This window comes from Camelus ferus, chromosome 7 (genome assembly GCF_009834535.1).
Source record: "Camelus ferus isolate YT-003-E chromosome 7, BCGSAC_Cfer_1.0, whole genome shotgun sequence".
Classification (NCBI taxonomy): domain Eukaryota; kingdom Metazoa; phylum Chordata; class Mammalia; order Artiodactyla; family Camelidae; genus Camelus; species Camelus ferus.
In genome coordinates, this window is record NC_045702.1 from 42,974,751 (window position 1) to 42,997,772 (window position 23,022).

At 31.9% G+C, this 23,022-nt stretch overlaps 1 protein-coding gene across 3 annotated transcripts in view; it reads right to left on the reverse strand.

Annotated features, from left to right (window-relative positions):
- TAX1BP1 (Tax1 binding protein 1) overlaps positions 1–23,022 on the reverse strand; it is a 76,498-nt gene that overhangs the window by 26,832 nt on the left and 26,644 nt on the right. For 2 of the 3 annotated variants that reach the window (XM_014551504.2, XM_014551505.2), the window contains 7 exons: positions 15,025–15,173; positions 14,850–14,940; positions 7,798–7,983; positions 3,213–3,437; positions 2,563–2,709; positions 2,084–2,207; positions 756–859 (listed from right to left, as the gene is read on the reverse strand). In XM_014551504.2, coding sequence (XP_014406990.1) covers positions 756–859; positions 2,084–2,207; positions 2,563–2,709; positions 3,213–3,437; positions 7,798–7,983; positions 14,850–14,940; positions 15,025–15,173 — 1,026 coding nt within the window. The remainder of the gene's footprint in view (positions 1–755; positions 860–2,083; positions 2,208–2,562; positions 2,710–3,212; positions 3,438–7,797; positions 7,984–14,849; positions 14,941–15,024; positions 15,174–23,022) is intronic. The other variant, XM_014551506.2, reaches the window with a different exon arrangement.

Below are 23,022 nucleotides of genomic sequence, written 5' to 3' on the forward strand. Positions count from 1 at the left end.
AACGTTAATTTAATTAATTTTACATTAATGTTACTATAGTAACTTTGAGCTAATATATGAACTTCATTCTACAGCTCTAAAATTTATCCCTCCCCTCCTCACATGTACAGAGAAACAAACACATAAAAGAACATTGAATTGAACAAACAAAAACCACATACACATAACACCTTTCTCTTCCTTCTCCAAATCAGATACAAATGAGAAGCATTTTCCCTTTATCCTTTTAAATACTTCAAGAGTCAATATGCTATAAGGCCGGCTGCAAAACTTACATGAATACGGTTTAATATAGTCAAAATAAATAATACCATAAAGGCAACAACTCAATTAACAATTTGGTTAACATTCCCTTTTTCCACTTTGCAAATCTGGTCACTTTAGGATGTGGTAAAAGTCTTTGCTATTACAGTAAATGTAAAAAAAAAAAAAAAAGAGTACTCCTCTTTTACGCTGTTCAAACATTTTTCATGTATTCTTATAAAAAAAAAGACACACAATAATATTCAACCTCAATTAATCACTTGCCCCGTATCCAGAGAATATAGGGGAAAAGAAAGTAACAACATGAGGATGATGATTTTACATACATGCCTACAACAACAGGCACACAGAACCACCTCCACTTGTCATTTCAAAAGTGAAACTAAATACCAGTTTATAAAAAGGAAACCGTGAAATACTCATCAATCAAAAACAGGTAAGCTAAGCCATTACATTTGATAAATCTTTCCCATACAAGGGAGCTAGCTTACCTGCAAGAGTTGTTTACATTTATTATACTTTTCTGTTTGGTCAGCAATTTCTTTGGTCATTTCAGAGACTTGCCCCTTAGTTAGATTGTCAAAATCTGTCTCAGCTATAACAAGCCAAAAAATAAGATTATTAAAAATTATTTTGCCCTTTTATTATGTTCCTGTTCACTACAACTTAAGAGTCAGTATACTGAGAAATACAATAAATACTAAAGGAGAAAAACACCTACTTAAAAACATCTATTTATACACAATAAAGAAGGGTAATATAAAACATCAGATGAGAATTTTTTAAATGTCAGTTTGGCCAGAACCAAATTCACATTCAATAATGAAAAAATGGTTATTTTATTTTTTTAACTAGCTAAAAATAGTCCTAAAATGGCACACAAACTGTTCTTTATATACTTAATAGGATTTTTAGAAAAAGCCATACTCTTTGAGAAAATATTTTAAATCATTTTTCTAGTCCTTTACTACTATTCAGTAAGTCTTTACTAAGTTCATATTAACACCTTTCTTGGTACTACAGAGGATATATAAAAATAGAAGGCAGGATCCTGTTCTACACAGCTGAATCTAAATTTAATAGTATAGGAAATTTACAATACATTCTAAAAGTCAAAACACCAATTATCCCAAACACTACACAATTACACTTTTATATACTCTAGTATTTACTTTCACTATTGTCAAATCTTTAATAACATAAGGTGAAAAAAGACATTAGGACAAGTGAAAACCTAGAGTTAATTCAAATTTTTATATTGTTCATGTATTCACTATGTCTCTCTAATCTGTTCTGTTAGTTAATAAACTAATAAAAAATGTAACTTATCCACCAACAGGTACACTAATGAGGAAAGTACCCCCAAAGCAGTCAAAAAAAAAAAAAAAAAAAAAAGGCAAGAGAGAAACATGAGTAGAACTAAAGAGATTTATAAGTTTTCCCCCACAGAATTGTACAATTAAAGTGCCATAAATGGCTTAAAATTCCAGATTTAGTGGAATATTAATTAAAAATCCAATTCTTGGCTCCTGTCCTATAGCCCAAATGCTATAAGCATTTGCAGTTACAAACACCAGCTCATTTAATTAACACTCATAAACATGCTCACAAAGATAAATACTAGTTCACTCTCACATCTTGTATATTCACTACATGCATGACTTATTTTTACACCCTTATCTTCCCTTTGCCTCAATTCCTCACTTTCAAGGATTTTTATAAGCTCCCTAAAATTCTTACACAGGGAACAGACAGTGTAAATGAGTATACATACTTTTCAGGGAGGACATTTTATACAAAAAGTCTAAAAGGCTTCTACCTGCAGAAGCTGATGGCTTTACATCTACAGTAGAGGCTGCAGTAGCTGGGTCTGTGTTTATTGAGGCATCGTTCACTTTCTGCTGACTTCCAATTTTCTTGGTCAAGACACTATTGTTATTAGCCTGTTCAAAATGTTAACAATCGTTAAATAAGTTACATTGCTTTCCTTCAGTTAATTATGTATCATATAAATAAATCCTGAAAAGTCCACAAAGCTGCTGTTATCTTAAAGGCCAAATACTAAAGTTACACAGATCACTTTACTATCTTACCAAAATGTTACAAAAGAGAACATTTTATTTCTCCAGCAAATAAAAATTCCAGATTTTTACAGAACTATCACTACAATATTAGGCCAATAATGTGAAATCAAGCTGAGAGAAATTATATTCAAAGTGCAGGATATTATAAATTTGATTTGCAGACAAAAATATTCATATAAAATTATTTTACTATGTTGAATTCAATTATACTTACTGACTGGTCTGAAAGTTTATTTATTTGTTTTTGGAGCCTCTGGCATTCCTTGAATTTTTCTTTATAATGATCTGCTGCCATCTGAAGACGAAGTTTCAGATCTTCAACTTCTCTTCTCAACTCATGTTCCAGTGTATCAGTCTTTTCCTAAGAGTTAAAACACTTCCTCTAAGAGAAGATAAAGATCTCCTATCTCATAATATAGTAGTAAATCCCAACTTAATTTTCACTTTTTTCTTTCTGGCTCTTAATTTTTATTTGTTTTGGAGTTTTGGCAACAGAGTCACATTAGCTCTCCTAATAAATCCAGCTTTATATTCTTAGGACTAAGGTTCATTAAAATAATCTATCTCCTGAGAAGTATTACCCTGTTAAATAACCATAGTATCTTTTTATGCAGCTAGTAAGTAAAAAACTGCAAACAAAGCAATATATCCCTGACATCAGAAAGTTTAATTAACAGCAGTTTTTCTTAAAGCTTGTATTAACTTCAACCCAAGAAGCTACAAGGACTAAAAAAAAATGAATGGAAATTTAAAATTCTGTGACCAGGAATCTGACCTGACTTATTTTAACATAACTCATTCTCTTTCATGAGCTTATAAGTGAGTTTTTGACAAAAATGGAAATTCAAAATTAACACACTTTACCTGGTCTTTTTTCACAGCACTTAGTTTAAGTTCTGCCACTGCATCAGCTAATTGCTTTTTTACTTTCTCATTTTCCAAGCGTACAGTATGTAGATCTGCCATTGTTTTATCCCGCACATTTACAGCATCACTAAGTTCTTTAGCCAGAAAGGCAGCTTCTTGCCGAGTTGCCTGAACCTGTTCCTCTGCTTTACGAAGTTGCTCCTTTAAAAAAAATGTATCTTCCTGAAGAAAGGCAGATATATTTGTAATTAAACTATTCAAGTAAAAAACAGAAGCAGAAACAATTTTTACTATTTCAATAGATCTAAAAATTTTTAATTAAATACTGCTTTTCTATTCATGATTTAGATTAAGCATGTAAGTCTACAAAAATTTAAGATGTGACTTTGTTTTACAGACCCCATGTAACAACCCTGTGCAGTAGGTATCACTATTATCACTTTATACCTGAGGAAACTGAAGTATAGGAAGTCAGGCAACATACCCTATGCTTAAAGTTCTTCTTAGCAGAAGAAACTAGAGTAGAAGCTCCTGTCTCCCACAATCTCTCCAGCTGGAATTACTGACTTCATTTATTATGACAGCCAGTAACAGTAATTGTAATTCTTTGTAACTCCAAAAATTTTGCTTTAAAAAAGTTTCCTACTATCTAACCTAAAATATGTCCAATATAATATTAATATACCATTATATATAGTTATGACAACACAGCAGATTTAGAACTTTGCTCTAAAAGCAAAATATGAACATGCAAATAACAAGATGAGGCCCTAGGAAAATGAAAATTAGTATCTCTTACCAAACCTAAAAGTATCTTTAAAAAGTTTAATAAGTTGTCATGATAAAATTATTTCCTTTAATATTAACCAGATATTATGAGCTCAATAAATCTATTCAATATTCTTATTTTTATCTATATACTAAAAATAATGTAAACTCAGAAAAAGTGCAACCCATTCTTGGTTTTTAAATTGTTAGCTCCTTAGAAGGAAATGTAAATGATTATTTATATAATGTTGGGGTGAAGAAAATTTTTGTAACTATAACATTAACAGATCTAATATATAAATGTTATCAGCTTCTATATATCAGAAGAGAAAAGGCAAAAAAAAAGAAAATTATTTGTAATATATTCAAAAAAGGTATAATACTGACATAAATATCTTTTCTAAAAAAAAAAGAAAAAACTTCAAACCAAAAAACAGTAACAAAAAAACCTGAAGAAAATCATGAACATGAAATTTCTTTAAAAGAAACAGCTATTACGCATAGAAAAAATATTCAACTCATCAACAATTAAAGAAGTTAAAACAAATACCATTCATCTTCTTTCAAATTGACAGACTGAAAAACAATAATACTTTAATATTTGTATGGTTTGGGAAAACTGGCACATTTACAAAGCTGTGGGCTCATATAATCAGTTAACCAATGGTATAATCTTTCTCATCAGATTTTTGAAACATTCATCAACACCTTTAAAAAGCACATGGCTTTTGATCTATCAATTTTATTTTCAGGAATTACTAAGAAAATTATTAAACGGTATGGACAAAGGTTTAACTCTGCAGATATCTAGTAAAATATTAAGATTATGAAAAATTAGAAATGCCTAACAATGAGAATTTACTATAAATAAACTACAATATAACCTCCACACAATGGAGGTCTATGCAGCCATAACTAGCAGTAGTATATGCCAAATACTGTTGGTATATTAATTTTTTTGAAAGGCAATTTGAAAATAACCACAAAATTTAATCACTCAATCGAGCAATTGCACTGAGGAATTTATTCTACAAGTTTATACATATACCTAGATATCTGTACAAAAATGTTTACTGCATCATGTTTATAATACCTAAGGATTATTCACAACTAAAAACAAGTACATACTACATAGCTGTTAAATAAAAAGTGAGCTACTACAAAGCTGTTCTAATGAATGAGGAAGATCTGGTAATGCGTACTCATTCTGTAAGATGTCCAGACATTCCACATAAATCTTAACATTTTTGTAATACTATATATATTCTTTTTAATATAAATACTATTTTTACATTCACAGATTTCTAGAAAAATTTAAAATTCTGTAATGATTTATCTGGGAAATGATATGGGTTACTTTTACCTTGTACCCTTATGAACTATTTGAATTGCTTTGTAAGCATGATTTTGTATTGCTTTTATAATTTTTTAAAAAGTTTTAACAATTAGGAGTTATTTTCCCCAGGTATTTCTATACCTATTTTTTTCCACACAGAAGACCTGCTTAAGTAGCATCTTACTAAATAATAATCAAATATACTTTTCACCTTCCCAACTGCAATTTGCTACATTAAATACTCTGAAAGTAACTTGTGTCTTAATCATCAGTTCTAAATATCACACATACCTGATGTTTTAGGTATTAATTAACCGTATCTGAGTGTATTTAATAGAAAACTACTGAAAACCACATAATACTCTATCCATAAAAGTTAATGAGTAAATTAAGATAAATCTACACCATGCAGTATTATACAACCATTTAAAAAATTAGGAAGATCTCTATAAACTGACATGGAATGACTTCCACTCTATATATTGTTCAAAGAAAAAACACAAAGTGAAAAGGAGAATGTAATATGGTACTTTTCTTAAAAAGAGGGTAGAAAAGGATGTATGTACACCCACACATGAACCAACCTTTTATCTGCAAAAAACAAACATAAGAAGAATAAACTGGAAACTAATGAAAATGTTTACCTATGGGTACAGGTAAAAAACCAGTTTTAAGGGAAGAGACACCAGAGTACATTTTTTTTTATATAATTTTGACTTTTGAATGATGTAACTGTTTTACATATTCAAAACATAAAATTAAAGGAAAAGGTTAGAATAAAAATAAATCTTAAAACTAAATGTAAATAAAAAAACCGAACTATTTTACAAATTCGCAACATTATGTATTTTAAAAAAATTCAAGTAACTTTTGAACATGGTACTCTGTACATCCTTAGTGAAATATATTCTAAGAAAAAAGAGCTGGAAAAGATGTTAATTTTATTTAGTACAAGTATTGTTGGAAGTGCCAGTGACATAATAATTCTGAAACTACTGGTGTATATAGCTGGTTAGAAAACAAATAAATATAACATTTTAGAAACAAGGGTTCTCACACTGCAAGAAGACAGACATAAATATGGAATGGAGGAAGGTAAGGAAGAACCCTAGAAAGTACTGGATTTGAACTGGAGGCATCAATATAAAGACTGAAAATGTCTGTCCAATTAAAGTACAAAGTAACAATAAGATCCAGTTCTTGGTTTCAAAATACCTTTCGGTAATTAAAAAAATCAGGGTTCTCTGGAGGTCTGGGGCAGAACCTAAAACTGTAATATACTGCTGTACCACAAAACAAGGAAGTATTCAAAGCATTAGGGAGACATATCAGAAAGCAGGTTTGAAAAGGTTCTCCCCTCGGTAAATAAAAGGACAATTTGGGTATGAAAAAGAATAACGATGTGTAATGTACAATGTACTGAACAAAAAAAGAATTGCTGAATCTACAGTGGTATTAAAAAAAGGGAGAGGGCAACAAGGAAACTCCTTTTATAAAAGAATACCTACTAACAAACATAAAAGGAATAATAGAATTTCTTAAATCATCATTTTGCAATCATTAATGTAGTAACTGTTGGTGCAGGTAAGGATCATCAGGGGATTAAAAATACAGGGTCAAATGGTATTGGGAAATACAATGTTTACACGATCTCGAAGTATAATCCCACAGATTACTTAATAATCACAAAGACAGAAAGGCACCAATATAATGGAGAGACAGGTAGATATAACTTTAAACTTATGATTAAACCTAACATCATCAAGAATGAAACTGACATTATATGATTTTTGATGTGACTGCAACAGAGTGTATAAAACATCATCTATGCCTTTTCTTGCCAAAAATGTTTGACCTGAATCTAGTCATGAGGACAATAAACAAATACAATAAATAAATCTTGTTTATGGAACATTCTCTCAGACAAGCCTGAATTATTCAAAAATATCAGTATCACGGAAAGCCAAAAAGTATAGGTACACTGTTCTAGATTAGAGAAGACCAAGAATAATCATTAATGTGTGATCTCTGACTACCTTATATCAATAAATTTTAAAGGTTATATAAAAATATATGTGGGACAATTTGGATATAAAGCTATATATAAGCATTGATATCATATCAATATAAAATTTCTTCGGTGTCATAGCTGCATTATGGTTATACAGAAGAATGTACTTATTGATAGGGGAGACATGCTAAAGTACTCATGGTGAAATGTCATAATGCCTGCAACTGACTTTCAAATGGCTCAGGAGAAAGGGGGGCACATATAAATGGGGGAGATAAAGATGGCAAAATATTTAAGGATATATATGTACTCATTGTTCAGTCCTTCTAACTGTTCTGTTCGAATTTTGAACTTTTTCAAAAAAAAAAAAAAAGTAAAAGAGGGAAGGGAAGAGTAAAAATAAAACCACCATACTATAATAGAGGTATGTTTTACAATCTTCAAATACATACAGCAAAAGTACTTACCTTACTTGAGGTTGTAAGCAAGAAAGCCCTCTGCAGATTCTCCTTTTCAGCCAAACAGAACTGCAGTCTACTAATCTCTTCTTTGAAATGAGTAATCATGCTTTCTTTGTTCCCATCTAAATTCTTTAAAGTCTGGACCTCTGACACAAGCTTGGTATTTTCTATTTCTGTATTCTTCAAATGTACCTGAAACAGTGCTTGAAAATGTCAAGAATATTCTAACTCCATAACCTAAATTAATCAAAGTTTAAAATATTACTGTTTCTCTCTAACCCAAATATGATCAAGGGAAGACTCACTAGGCTAAGAGTCAGAAGACCCAAATTCTGCCAAATGACTAGCTAAGGATGTGGAAGGAGAACACAGCTTTTCTGAGGGTTTTTTGTTGTTTTTGTTGTTTTAGTTTTTCATAGAGATTAATTCTAAAGTCTACCATTACCTCATCTCTAAAGTCTTTTCCTCTGATGATTTTCAAAATCAGTTCTCTTTAAAACTACAAGTATATTTGTTTGTTCTTTGGGGGAAACATTATGTTATAAGTATATTCAGATAGAAAGGTATGACCAGATTCTGGAAAACTAAAGGAATACATTCAAGAACAACACCTTAAGCAATTCAATTTTTTTCAATTTTTTCCTGTGGAAAACGTACTATGTAGTTTACCTCTTGTGTGCCTAAAAATATATTTGTTGATTAATTAACCCAACTATATTTATTTTTCCCAGGAACTTTGGCTGCTTTGTTCATAAGATACAAACCAAATTCCGTAACTGAAATTATAAAGAGTACAAATATCTCGTTTCCACTAATAAAGAGTATCTTGCTTTCGTTGAGAGCACCAGAGAGGCGTGGAGGTGGTACAGCTCAGTGGTAGAATGTGTGCTTAGCATGCATGATGTCCTGGGTTCAATCCCCAATACCTCCATTAAAAATAAATACATAATTGTCTCCCCTGACCCCTAAAAATTTTTAATTTAAAAAAAAAAAAGCAACAGAGAGAAATGAATTAACATACTCCTTGCACTTTACTCTTTAAATGTATGGAATGCTGAAGACTAATTCCTGTTCAAAAAGATAGACTATAACTCCAGATACTCTAAAGGTATCAGACCAAGACCTTCGCAGCATCACTTTAAAACCATTACCTGATTATCATAATCATCAGCTCATGAAAGCATTTTTTTTTTTACTAATCCCTGTAAGTTCTGATAGGGCAGGGACAGGTCACATGATCCAACAGGGGTTAGAGGGGAGAGAAAAAAGAAACTCTCCAGTTATGCATGTGAACAATTTGGAAGGTTAAACTATGTATCTGAGATTAACAGCATAGTAGGTCTTATTATATTCAGTAAGTGGAATCTTCTTGTCAAAAAGAAAACAGAACAAAAATGCCTAAGGAAGAATTTTACTTCCAATTTTTGGGATACACGCATACAAATGGAATACTGTTCAGGACACTGGGAGGTTGGAAGAGAGTGTATTCAAATGAAAATTTCAATGTCACTTTGATCCCAACTGCTAATGCTTATAGAAAACAGGAAATACAGCACACTGTAAAAGAATAAATCCTCAAAACATCTCTTTTGTTCCCTTCCCTCCTCCCAAGTCTTTTGCAAAGGACTTGTCATTCAGGTGTACAACAGAGACACTGAAAATCTTGGCAGAAAATGAGAAAAAACAAGGGATAACATAAGGAATAAATAATTCAGAGCAATAAAGAAAAAATAAATTCTGGATTTACCCAAAAATGTGTTTGTCAACCTTCTATAAAACACTCAAAGTACCGTTCTCATGATAGAAGAGAGAAAAGAAAGGCATGGTGGAAAGGTGACAGCATCAGGGATCAGTTCTTCTCTTTCCAAAATAAATCATCTTAGTTAGCAATACACCTCTCGCGTGTCAACGGTTTACTCAGGAACTTCTTAAACCTTTCCTGATACTAACTAGGATAACTTCAGAGTTCATTTTATTTATTATTGAATTAAAATGATTGAAGACATAGAAATTCTCTTTACCTTATTATCTCCCACTGTGTTAACAGAGAAACAACATGGAAAGCACTTAACTATCCACAGAGAAATAATGCCCAGGTCTTTTCCTGGCACAAAACTGAAATGTTCTCATTGAAATTCATAGTAACATTAAATAAAAATTATTACAGATGCCAAATTTTCACTTAGTTAAAAAATGCTTTATAACTCAGAAAAAAAAAAAACTGCATTTTGATCATTCTGTAAATGAAATTGATAGAGAATTCTCAGATTACATCAATGCAGATGTAGGAAACAGCCTTTTAAAGTTTACATACTGTTTCACCCTTTAAAAAAAAAAAACCGCATTTGACAGTAGTCTGCAAAACATTGTATCCAACTGCATCAATTCTTTCTCTATACATCTGTTATTATTTTCCTTTTTCACAAAATCTTGTTCAAAAACCAAACATTATCTTTGGCACTTTTTCTTAAAGAGTCAAATCATAAAATCATCCACCAGTAAGTATTTTTATTCCTGTTCTGGCAGACACACACACACACACACACACTCTCATGCTCTGGGGACGGCTGTTCCAAGAAACAGAATGAGTATAACCCACGGCATGCAAAATGTTTCTATCTGTATTCTGCTCTGAGATACACAGTGGATTCAATTTTTTTTTAACTTTAAAGATAATTTTAAATATAAAAAATTTCAAAACATTAAAAAAAAATTAACCACTCCCCCCAAAAGAAGGAAATTACTGTAGCTTTGTAGTAAAGTTGGAAATAAGGGAGCATGCTACCCCCAGCTTTGTTTTTCTCAAAATTGTTTTGGTTATTCAGAGTCTTTTGTGGTTCTATAGTTTTTAAAATTATTTGTTCTAGTTCTGTGAAAAATGCCTTTGAAATTTTGATAGGGATGCACTGAATCTGTAGATGCCTTGGGTAGTATGGTCATTTTAACAATGTTGACTCTTTCAATCTATGAGCACAGTATCTTTTTTGTTTTTTAAATTATAGCTGACTTACAATGTTGTGTTAGTTTCTGGTACAGCACAGGTGCACAGCACATCTTTCCATTTGTATCATCTTCAATTCCATTCATCAGTGTCTCATAGTTTTCTTAGTACAAGTCTTTTATTAGATTTATCGTGAGGTATTTTACTCTTTTTGATTGTAAATGGGGTTGTTTTCTTCCTGCCTCAGCCTCCCAAGTAGCTGGGACTACAGGTGCACGCCACCGCGCCCAGCTGTTTTAATTTCTCTGACAGTTCGTTGTTAGTATACAGAAATGCAATTGATTTCTGTGTATTAATTTTGTATCATGCAACTTTACCAAATTCATTGATGAGTTCTAATAGTTTTTTGGTGGCGTCTTTAGGATTTTCTGTATAAAGTGTCATGATATGCAAACAGTGACAGTTTACTACTTCCTTTCCAATTTGGATTCCTTTTCTTTTCTTTTTCTTGTCTGACTGCTGTGGCAAGGACTTCCAATACTATGCTGAATAAAAGTGTTGAGAGTGGGCACCCTTGTCTAGTTTCTGTTCTTAGAGGAAGTACTTTCAAGCTTTTCACCATTAAGTATGATGTTATTAGCTGTGTGTTTGTCATATATGGCTTTTATTATGTTGAGGTACTTTCCCTCTATATTCACTTTGTTGGGAGGTTTTATCACAAATGTTAATTTTTGTCAAAAGCTTTTTCTGTACTTTTGAGATGATCATGTAATTTCTATTCTTTGATTTGTTAAAACAGCGTATCACATTAACTATGCTTTGTATACTACAAAACTACAGTAGTCAAAACAGTATACTACTGTATAAAAACAGATACATGGAACAGAGTAAGAGAGTCCAGAAATGAACCCACACTTGTATAAGCAATTAATCCATGACAAAGAAGGCAAAAATATTACAATGGGAAAATGACAACCTCTTCAATAAGTGGTGTTGGGAAAACTGGACAGCTACATGCAAAAGAATGAAACTAAACTATTTACTCATACCATACACAAAAATAAACTCAAAATGGATTAAAGACTTAAATGCAAAATCTGAAACCATAAAACTTCTAGAAGAAAACACAGGCAGTATGCTTTTTGACATTAGTCTTGGCAATTTATTTTTTTGGATATGTCTCCTCAGGCAAGGGAATCAAAAGCAAAAATAAAACAAATGATCACAGCGAAAAAAAAGTGGCAGTGAATATATGTTCATGGATAACTGAAAAATTGTGCTCTACACCGGAATTTGACACAACATTCTAAAATGACTATTACTCAATAAAAACGTTAAAAAAAAAATGGTACTACCTCACACTAGAAAGCTTTTGCCCAGAAAATGAAACTCAACAAAATGAAAAGGCCACCTACTGAATGGGAGAAGATATTTGCAAATGATATATCAACCAACAAGGGGCCACTATCCAAAATATACAAAGAACCCATGCAATTCAACATCAAAAAAACAAACTCAAGTAAAAAATGGGCAGAGAACCTGAACAGACTTTTCTCTAAAGAATCTATACAGGTGGCCAACAGGCAAATGAGAAGATGCTCAACATCACCAACCATCAGGGAAATGCAAATCAAATATCACCTCAATGAGATATCACCTCACACCTGTCAGAATGGCTATTATCAGAAGCACAACATACAAGTGTTGCCAAGAAATGTTGAGAAAAGGAAACCCTCGTGTGCTGATGTAGGAATGTAAATTAGTGCAGCCACTAAGGAAAACACTATAGAATTCCTTAAAAAGTTAAAAACAGAACTACCATATGATCTAGGAATCCCACTCTCGGGTATTTATCTGAAGGAAACAAACACTAATTTGAGAAGATATGTGCACCCCCATGTTCACTGAAGCATTATCTATAATAGCCAGGATATGGAAGCAACCTAAATAAATGCCCATCAATAGATGAACAGATAAAGATGTGGTGTGTAAATGTAGACATGTAGACACACACACACACATACACACACACACAGAGAATATTACTCAGTCATAAGAAAAGAAAAATCTTGCCATTTGTGACAATATGGATGGACCTAAGTGAAATAAGTCAGAGAAGGACAAATATTGTATTTCACTTATATGTGGAACCTAAAACATGAAACAGATGAACAAATATGAAAAAGAAACAGAGTCATAGATAAACAGAACAAACAAGTGGTTGCCAAAGCAGAGGAAAGTTGGGGGGATGAGAGAAACAGTTAAGGAAGATTAAGAGGTACAGATTTCCAGTTACAAAATAAAATGAGTCATGGGTATGAAATGTACAGTGTGGAGAATACAGTCAATAATTATGTAGTATCTTTGCACGGTGACAGGTGGTAACGAGACTATCATGGTGATCATTTTGAAATGTATAGAAATATGAAATTACTATGTTGTGCACTAAGAACTAAACAGAGTTGTATGTAGGCCAATTATATTTCAAAAACCAACTCATGAAAAAAGAGATCAGATTTGTCGATACCTGAGGCAAGGGGGGGGGGGAATTGGATAAAAGAAGTCGAAAGGTAGAAACTTCCAGTTACAAGATAAATAAGTACTAGGGATGTAATGTACCACATGGTAACTATAATTAACATTGCTGTAGGCTATACATGAAAGTTACTAAGAAAGTAAATCCTAAGAGTTCTCATCATGAGGAAAAAAATTTGTCCTTTTATTTTGTATCTATATGGGGTGATGGATGTTCACTAAACTTTCTGTGCTAATCATTTGCTGATATACATAAGTCAAATCATTATGCTGCACACCATAAACTTATACAGTGCTATATGTCAACTATATCTCAATAAAACTGGAAGGAAACAGAAGTGATCCTGAGGACAGATTTGGAATTTCACACTTGGGTCCCCAAAGATGATATCTTATCAATTGATATAAATAAATGAATAGCTGTTTTTAAAAAAGGAGGAGAAAAAACACACTGGGAATACAATAAATTATATTCTAATTTCTTGGTGCAAATTGTGACTCTCAAATAGCAAATATATGCAGTTGTATGTTTTATCTTTAATATACATTATAATATATAAATGAGTGTTGTCCTTTTCTAATCTACTAAAGAGACTGAATCTATCCAAATAATACTTATTTAACTCAGAATGTTCTTGAAATTCCTTATCTGGAACTGCCTTGAGAAACAGCTTATAAGCCACTTAAGATAAGTAAGTCTCAAGATGCATCTACAACATTACTGACAATCAAAGGTCACCACCCTATTTCAGGGTCATTTAAAAAGGAAAGAAAAACTTTAAAAGGTGAAGATATGTCAACAGTCAGAATCTTTTTTAAAACGACAGTCTCTGAAGATTAATCCAAGTCAATCTCTAGAATATAATCATCACTGTAATAAATCAATGCTCTTCCTAACGTTTATATATTCCTAAACGGGAAAATAATTCGTTACATAAATTCTAAAGATGGGCATGTTGTCATCATTCAAACTCTTTGCTTATCATACATTACCTGCTAAGTATCTAAAACACCAGCAATGAAATTCCCTGAAAACAAAGTCTTAGGGAGTATACACAATGAGGTAGTTTTCAAACATGTCCTCAAATCCTTTAATATGTCCCCAAAACCTCTGATACTCCTCTCCTAAAGGAGTGGAATCTAATTCCTTTCTCCTTGAGTGTCAGCTGGACCAAGTAACTTGCTTCTAATGAATAAGATAAAGAGGCTTCAATGTACAACTTTGGAGAGTAGGTCATAAAATGCATTGACTTCCTCCGTGTTCTCTCTCATATAGCTTACTCCGAGAGAAGCTGGCTGCCACACTGTGAGGACATCCAAGCAGCACTGAAGAGGCCACACTCCTAGAAACTGAAGGGTCTCCTGCCAAAAGTCATGTGAGTGAGCCACTTTGACAGCAGATCCTCCAGTTCTCATTGAGCTTTTAACTGATTGCAGCCCTAGACAACATCCTGACAACTACACAAGAGACCCCGAATCAGAACTATGCAGCTAAGCTTCTCCCAAATTCCTGACCACTAAGTTTTGAGGTAATATATTATACAGCAGTAGGTAACTAATAAAAGTGGAAATAATAAATTACCTTATAAAGTTCCTTCTCATCCTTTTCTGTCTTCATTTGACATTCTAGTTGTTCTCTTTCATATTGTGCCTTCCTGAGTTTGTCCTTCAGACTGAGTTAAAGTTAAATAACATTAATACAAACAAAAACAACTTTTTTAAAACATGAAGATACTTTTCAAAAGCATCAGAAATACCTGTCTAATTCAGTTTCTTTTTCAATTGCTTTGTGTGTCACTGACACAATGTCCTCCTCAAGCTGGAGAGCTTTGGATGTAGCATCATTGTATCTCTTTTTAAATTCTTCATTTTCCATTTTTAAACCTTGTGAGACTTCAATAAGACCCTTAAAAATAAAATATTTTGAGAAATACCGAAACAGAATTAGAAAGACAAATTTGTTTATCTTTAAGAATTCTATGTATTAAAATTTTAATCCCACATTTGTCCCCTCCACAGTTTGTAAGACTAAAAACTAAACCTGAAATTGTGAACGTGTAAAACACTCCATTTGTTGATTTCACTAACTTCTCCACCAGAGGGCAGGCAACAAAAGTGAAGAAAAAAAATTTAAAATTAGTCACTTTTGTTTTCCACATCTCACATTCCAATGTTACTCCAGCGACAAAACAGGTTTCATGATACTAACCAAGGGTTAACACCCACTTCCAGCATAGATCATAACTGATAATTATACCAAAGCACTAAGTTAAGATATATGCCTAAAGCAATGTTCCTAATGCTCCTGCCGCTGTGATTCAAAGGCCTGAACAAATATTCAAAGACATTAAAATGAATATAAAAAAGGTAGTAAATGTCCTAGTTTCATTTTAAAATATTCTACATTAAGCAGGTAAAAAATTTTTATCATATCAATTAAAACAATTACATAACTTAAGAGAACTTGATCAAGCCTCTCCCTGAACTTGTTTTATAATCTGTAAAATGGAGATAATAAGGCCTTTTCGGACTAATTTATAAAATTATGAGAATTTAATGTACCAGTGCATTTGGAGGTTTCCACACAGTTTTGGAAAACTACACATCAAAAGAATCGATAAATTAAGACACTGCTTTCATTAAAAAAGTTTTTAATTTCCCACTAATAAAAGTACCACCCATCAATCCAACAACAAAAACTAAAGAAAATCACCATTTTGCCAACTTAAATTGTATCAAATACTATAAAGTATTTATAAGCCACTTTGATTTTCATAAAGTAACAGCCAAATTTTTTACATACAGGTAGAATATCATTTTATATATCTTGCTATAATATGAAAATCACTATGTTGCATCTATACTATATTAAGATTGTTACAACAGTGGTCAAATACACTCTATTGGTTTTATCTTTGCTCAAAACAACTGTTTGCCTTACTGAATTTGCAACATAAACCTAAGATTGTTATATAAAATTAAATACTTTTCTGATTTCAATGCTACAATACCAAAGAAAGCAGATATTTATTCCCTTTGCTATAACTGTCACTATCCAAAGATACTTTAAAATTTGACACATTTTCAGTATTTGTCTTGCTGATTTATAAACAGAGCCAGAGAGATTTCTAGTTTTACTGTATTTTTACCAAATGCTCACTCTTTTGGCACTGTGAATGGGCAACAGATTTAATCCAGGCATTTCTTCCTAGGAAAAAGATCAGATTGCCCAGAGGCAAAACTATTCCTGATTCTGTAATTAATGAAGTTCTACAATGGGTAAATAGCATTCTGGAAAAAAAAAAAGTATAGGACAAAAACAAGAAAAGAGTCGTAAGCAACTAAATGCAAAACATAAATTAAGCACTTTATGAGTCAGTTAACTCTACAGTGAGTCACAAATTAATTCTTACTATAACTTGAGAGTCTGAGAATCTTTTTCTGATACCAGTAAAAAACACCTGATAGCTTCTCAGCATCCAAGCGCACTGCAAAAGGCATTAAAAACTGAAGTGGGGATTATTCTTCAGGTCTCCAGTGCTCACATTTGAGGGAAGCATAAGCATCTTCAATGTGGCTAAATCTTAGTTAGCATGAAAATGACATTAAAGCCCTTAGTGAACATATAAATAATTAAAACCATGGTTTCTTTAAAAACAATTTAAAAAAAAAAAAAAAAAGTAAAATCTACAACACAGTCTTTGGAAAACACTCGAAATTTGGGATAAACATTCATTTGGTCAATATCTGCAAATTATGTCCAAAAGGTGCCATAATTCTAATACCAAAACAGAGAAAAACTTGGAGATTTAAGTAAGTCTGCTACACTGTACACCAAGATAAGAACAGTAACAAAAATGGGGGCAAAAGGAGATAAAGAGAATAGGGCATTTCAGATTCATGCAGCAGACTTCTCCCCCTCCTAAACTGAAGGATCATGCCAACCCACCATTACCATTCCCCCAAATCATAACTCTCAAATATGAACAACCAGATAAAAAGACTGTGAATCACTTATCTATGTGGCTAAACTTGCACTAAAAATATCTACAGTAAAAACACATTTTTTCCTGTGTTAAAAAAAGACAAAATTAACTCCAACAACAAATGAATACATGTGAGGAAATCAGACACAATATCACTGACAACTATCTGGAAAAAAGTATGGTATTCTGGATTCAAATGAAAACAACAGTAAAATTTAGGAAATTAGTATCTGACTACTCTAAATATCAAATTATCAGCAAAAGGATTATTATTTATGAAAACTGGTAGACTTTAAATCTTACTCAATTGATGTAACCTGGCTTTTCTCACTCTGCTTCTTGAAAATCAACTAAAATACCAAGCTACATAGATAGCTACAGAGAATACATATTTTCTCTAGTTTCGAGAAATACACCAGACAAAAAGATAACTGACAATAATGTACAATAATAAACTATCTTCCTGGCATTAAAATAATGAGCTAAAAGGTGAAATAAGTAATAATTAGGTAATTAAGTTTCATTAACACCGCTCCCATAAAAACAACCTGTTTCACAGTTAGGTTTGGTTTGGGGGGGGGGAGACTAACCTGACAGAAATAACTAATAACTTATTTAAGCATATTTCAATTTATAGTATTTTAGATCTCTGAATCTAAACATCTTTAAAGATCAAATATGCATACAACCTCTTCAGTAACAAACTTCAAATTTATCTGAAGAAACTCTTGTACTTGTATTCAAACAAAAGCAAAAAATTCACTAAGAAAATTTCCACAAAAAATACTGTGCATGTTCCAAGAGAGCAAAGTTTAAATACGATAAAACATAAAGAGGGCTACTTCTACTATCAAAATTCTGCTATGAGAAAATACACTTAAATTCTACCTTTTTAAGAAAATACCAGATCCAAAGGGTTAAAATTTTTGGTTGGAGCAGAAAAAGGAGAGGCAAGAAAGGCTACAACTATATCTACAAATGTCTAAATATTTCCTGAGCATGTATAAATTCCAGACAAGCAATTTTTAATTTTAATGCAATTTCCATATAACATTTTTCAAGAGGCAGAGAACAAGAAAAAAAATTTAGGACAGTAGTTTTACTTATATTAAGTTGCTTTTTTAATTAAAATGGAATGATTTATGTATATTTTGTTATAATGATCTATGTTGCACGTGGATATGCAGAATATGTTACACCAGATCAATGTAACAGAAAAGAGAACACAGAAATAAATCCATGCATATGTTTGTTCAATTTACAACAAAGGAACCAAGAATATACAAGGATATAAAAGAATAACTTCTTAAACAAATGGTGCTGGGAAAACTGGACAGTCACATGTAAAAGAATGAAACTGGACCACTATTTTACATAGACCATACACAAAAAAATCTACTCAAAATGGATTAAAGACTTAAATTTAAGACCAGAACCCATAAAACTCCTAGAAGAGAGTAAGCTACTTGACATCAATCTTGGCAATGAATTGTTGAATTTGACACCAAAAGCAAAAATAAACAAGCAGGACTAAATCAAACTAAAAAGCTTCTGCACAGCAAAGGAAACCACCAACAAAATGAAAAGCAACCTTCGAAACTTGAGAAAATACCTGCAAATCAAGTATTTGGTAAGGGCTTAATATCCAGTTTTACTTAAAGAATTCACACAACTCAATAGCCAAAAAACAAAACAGGAAAAACAAACAAACAAAAAAACCCCACCTAATCCAATAAAAAAAACTGGCAGAGGAACCGAAGAGATATTTTTCCAAAGACAACATATAAATGGCCAACAGGACATGAAAAAGTGCTTAATATCACTAATCATCATGGAAACACAAATCAAAATCACAATGAATATCAGCTCACCTATCAGAATGGCTGTCATCAAAAAAACAAGCGATAACAAAATATTGGTGAAGATGCAGAGAAAAGGGATTTCCACCCTTGTGCACTGTTGGTGGAAATGTAAACTGGTGCAGGCATTTGCAGGCACTATGGAAAACAATATGGAAATAAAACTACCATACGATCAACAATCCCATCTCCGGGTGTGTATCCAAAGGAAATGAAAACAGGATATGGAAGAGATTTACCTGCACTCCATGTTCACTGCAGCATATTCACAACAGTCAGGATACAGAAACAACCTACGTGTCTATCGATGGGTGAACGTATAAAGAAGATGTGGTACATAAATACAACAGAGTATCAATCAGCCATGAGAAAGAAGAAAATCCTGCCATTTGCAACAACGTGGACAAGACTTTGAGAACATTATGTTATGAGAAATATGCCAAAGACAAATACTGCATAGTATCTACTCATAAGTAGAACCTAAACAAAAAGTAAAACTCAGAAAAAGTAGGTGCCAGGGGATGGGGGAAAAAAGGGAGAGATTGGTAAAAGGATACAAAATTTAGCTAGAAGATGAATAAAGTCTGAGGATCTAATGTATAACATGGTGACTACAGTTAAGAACACAGTATTGTGTAAATGAAATGTGCTAAGAGTAGAATTTAAATGTTCTCATATACACAAAAAAAGGATAAATATATAGTTGAAGGCTGTGTTAATTAACCAGATAGGAGGAATCCTTTCACAATATATATGTATTCAAATCATCAAGATGTACATTTAAAATATATTACAATTTTGTCAATTATAACTGAAATTGAATGGAAAATACTCAATGATACAAGTCTTATGAAACAAACTATAAAAAATGCTTCATCTTATACTTCTCTATTAATCTATAAAGATTATGAGCTAGTTCAAAGTATATAAAAAACTAGTATTTTAGAACAAAATGAATTTCTGAAACTATTACTTAGCAAATCAGGAATAAAATGAAAGTAATCGGCTTTAAAAATCTTATTGTTAAAAAAATACGTTATAACCATCACCTTATGCGTTAAAATTAAGCATTTATGTCTTTTTGTCTCAATGAAAACTAGTAAAAGAGAATTAGAAATTAGATATCCTAACTTCAAAACTGGTTTTCAGCAATTCCACGTATTATAAGCAATTGGGAAAACTCCATGTATTAAGCAGTTTAAATGCCTTAAACTACCTCTGTCAAAAACCAGGTATCCAATGCAAGGCTAAAGGAAGCCAAAAATATAAAGATAGTTGAAGAGGTCCACACTATGGTGGCCAGAGCCACCATAATGAGAGATCTTTCAAAACCTGTTCTCTCACTCCTATACCTGTAACTCCCAAACGCCTGTAATGTCTCAGGGTACCCCACCTAGTTCGTGAAACTTAAGAACCATAACAATATGAATACATACAACAGTTCATAACATGCACTTCATATTGTTTAGGCAATATTGTTTTAGCATTCTCAAAACTAAAACTTAAGCTAAATTTTCAAAAAGGATGTAGTTTAAAAATATTTTAAAGTACATCTTAAATTATCAATATTCAAATTAAGAATATGATTTTATGAAAAACATTAAATTCATAGTTTAGGCTCAAAAAACTTACAAACTAGTTTAAACTAATGAGAAAACAGGATCACAGTTCTATCTGAAAAACAAGATTAAGTATCACTGGTTCCCTGCATCTCAGTTTTCAATCCTCTAATTTCAAATACATATCTAGCACTCCAAAACAAAAACAATACAATAAATAAACATACAAACTGCTAATTTTTACATAAGTTTAATAAATATAGAAGTCGGAGTTTTTAAAAAGCACTAATCAATACAATGAGATATTATCTGACATTGAAAAGAATGAAATACCGACACATACTACAATATAAAAGAATCTTGAAAATATTATGCTAATTGAAAGAAACCAGTCACAAAAGGCCATGTATTATTCCAACTGTATACAATGTCCAAAATACATAAATCCATAGAGACAAAAATTTAGATTAGTAGTTGCCTGGGACTGGTGGGGAGGGAAATGGAAAGTGACCACAAATACGTACAAGGTTTCTTTTGGGGATGATGAAAATGTTCTAAAATTGGGTTATGGTAATGGCTGCACAATTCTGTAAATATAATAAAAACCACTGGATTGTATACTTTAAAGTGATGAACTCTGGGGTAAGTAAATTACACCCCAACAAAGCTATTTTTTAAAAAGATCAATTAGATAAGCCCTCAGAGGTAGGTATAATAGTATCATTAAGAACACTGGTATAGGATAGAGAGTGATTAACAGCACTGGTTGGAACCAGACCTCCTGCCTGTACCACTTATAAACTATTCAATAACAGGCAAGTTAAGTAACCTACATTTCACAGGATAAAGTGAATTAATATATGTAAAAAAACTCAGAATAGCACCTGGCTTACATTAAGTATTATAGGAGTTACTCTTTATTAGTCAGCCTTTTACAAGAGAGAAAGTTGAACTAGGTCTTTGAAACTGAACTTGAAATGAATGTTAAACTTATCCCTAATGAAAATAGTTATGTTTCAAATCTAGGGTGTACATGAATAATGGAGCATATATATTACATTAAAATAATCTAAGGGAAATACAATATGTAATTTATAACTCTCAATTTATAAATATTATTTGGTTTCAGTTTTAATCTACTTTGTAATCTTACCTTATACCTCAAAAAGCCAAACTTAAATATGATTAAATGCATACTTTTTTTGTATATATATATACACACTTTTTTTTATTGAAGTATAGTCAGTTTATAATGTTGTGTCAATTCCTGGTGTATAGCACAATGCTTGTCATACATGAACATACATATATTTGTTTTCATATTTTTTCACAAGATATTGAATATAGTTCCCTGTGCTATACAGTAGAAACTTGTTTATTTATTTTATATATAGTAGTTATTATCTGCAAATCTCGAACTCCTAATTTATCCCTTCCCACCCACTTCCCCACCAGTAACCGTAAGTTTGTTTTCTACGTCTGTGAGTCTGTTTCTGTTCTGTAAATAAGTTCATTTGTTTTTTTTTTTTTTTTAGATTCCACATGTAAGTGATATCATATGGTATTTTTCTTTCTCTTTCTGGCTTATTTCACTTAGAATGACAATTCCCAGGTCCATCCATGTTGCTGTAAATGGTATTATTTTATTGTTTTTTTTACGGTTGAGTAGTATATTCCATTGTATAAAATAGACCACAACTTCTTTATCCAGTCATCTGTCAATGGACATTTAGGTTGTTTCCTCATCTTGGCTATTGTAAACAGTGCTGCTGTGAACACTGGGGTGCATGTATCTTTCTGAATTAAGGTTCCCTCTGGGAATGCCCAGGAGTGGTATTACTGGATCACATGGTAAGTCTATTTTTAGTCTTTTGAGGAATCTTCATACCGTTTTCCATAACAGTTACACCAAACTACATTCCCATCAACAGTGTAAGAGGGTTCCTTTTCTCCACATAAATGCATACTTATACTAATCAGTTTTCATCATCTTAATTTATCCAATTCTTTTAATTCACAAAATAAGAGTGCTCTTTTTAGTAGCATTCTGCAATGAGAAAAGTCGATGTTCACAAAAGATGAAAGATTTTATTTATAAATATTGAATTATAAACATTTAATTATTTTAGTATTTGTCAAGTATTGAATGGGTAATAAGCTAAGGCCTTATTTTACAAAATAATGAAAATACAATAAATTTCTTCTACCATGAAGAAACTGAAGGCCTCTACTGATCATTCCTAGTATACTATTATAAAATTTTAAATGAAATTGTAGATGATGTATCTTAATAGTCCTTCAGATATTCAGCAGTTTATATACTCATACCTTAGAGAGAAGCCCTTTAGAAC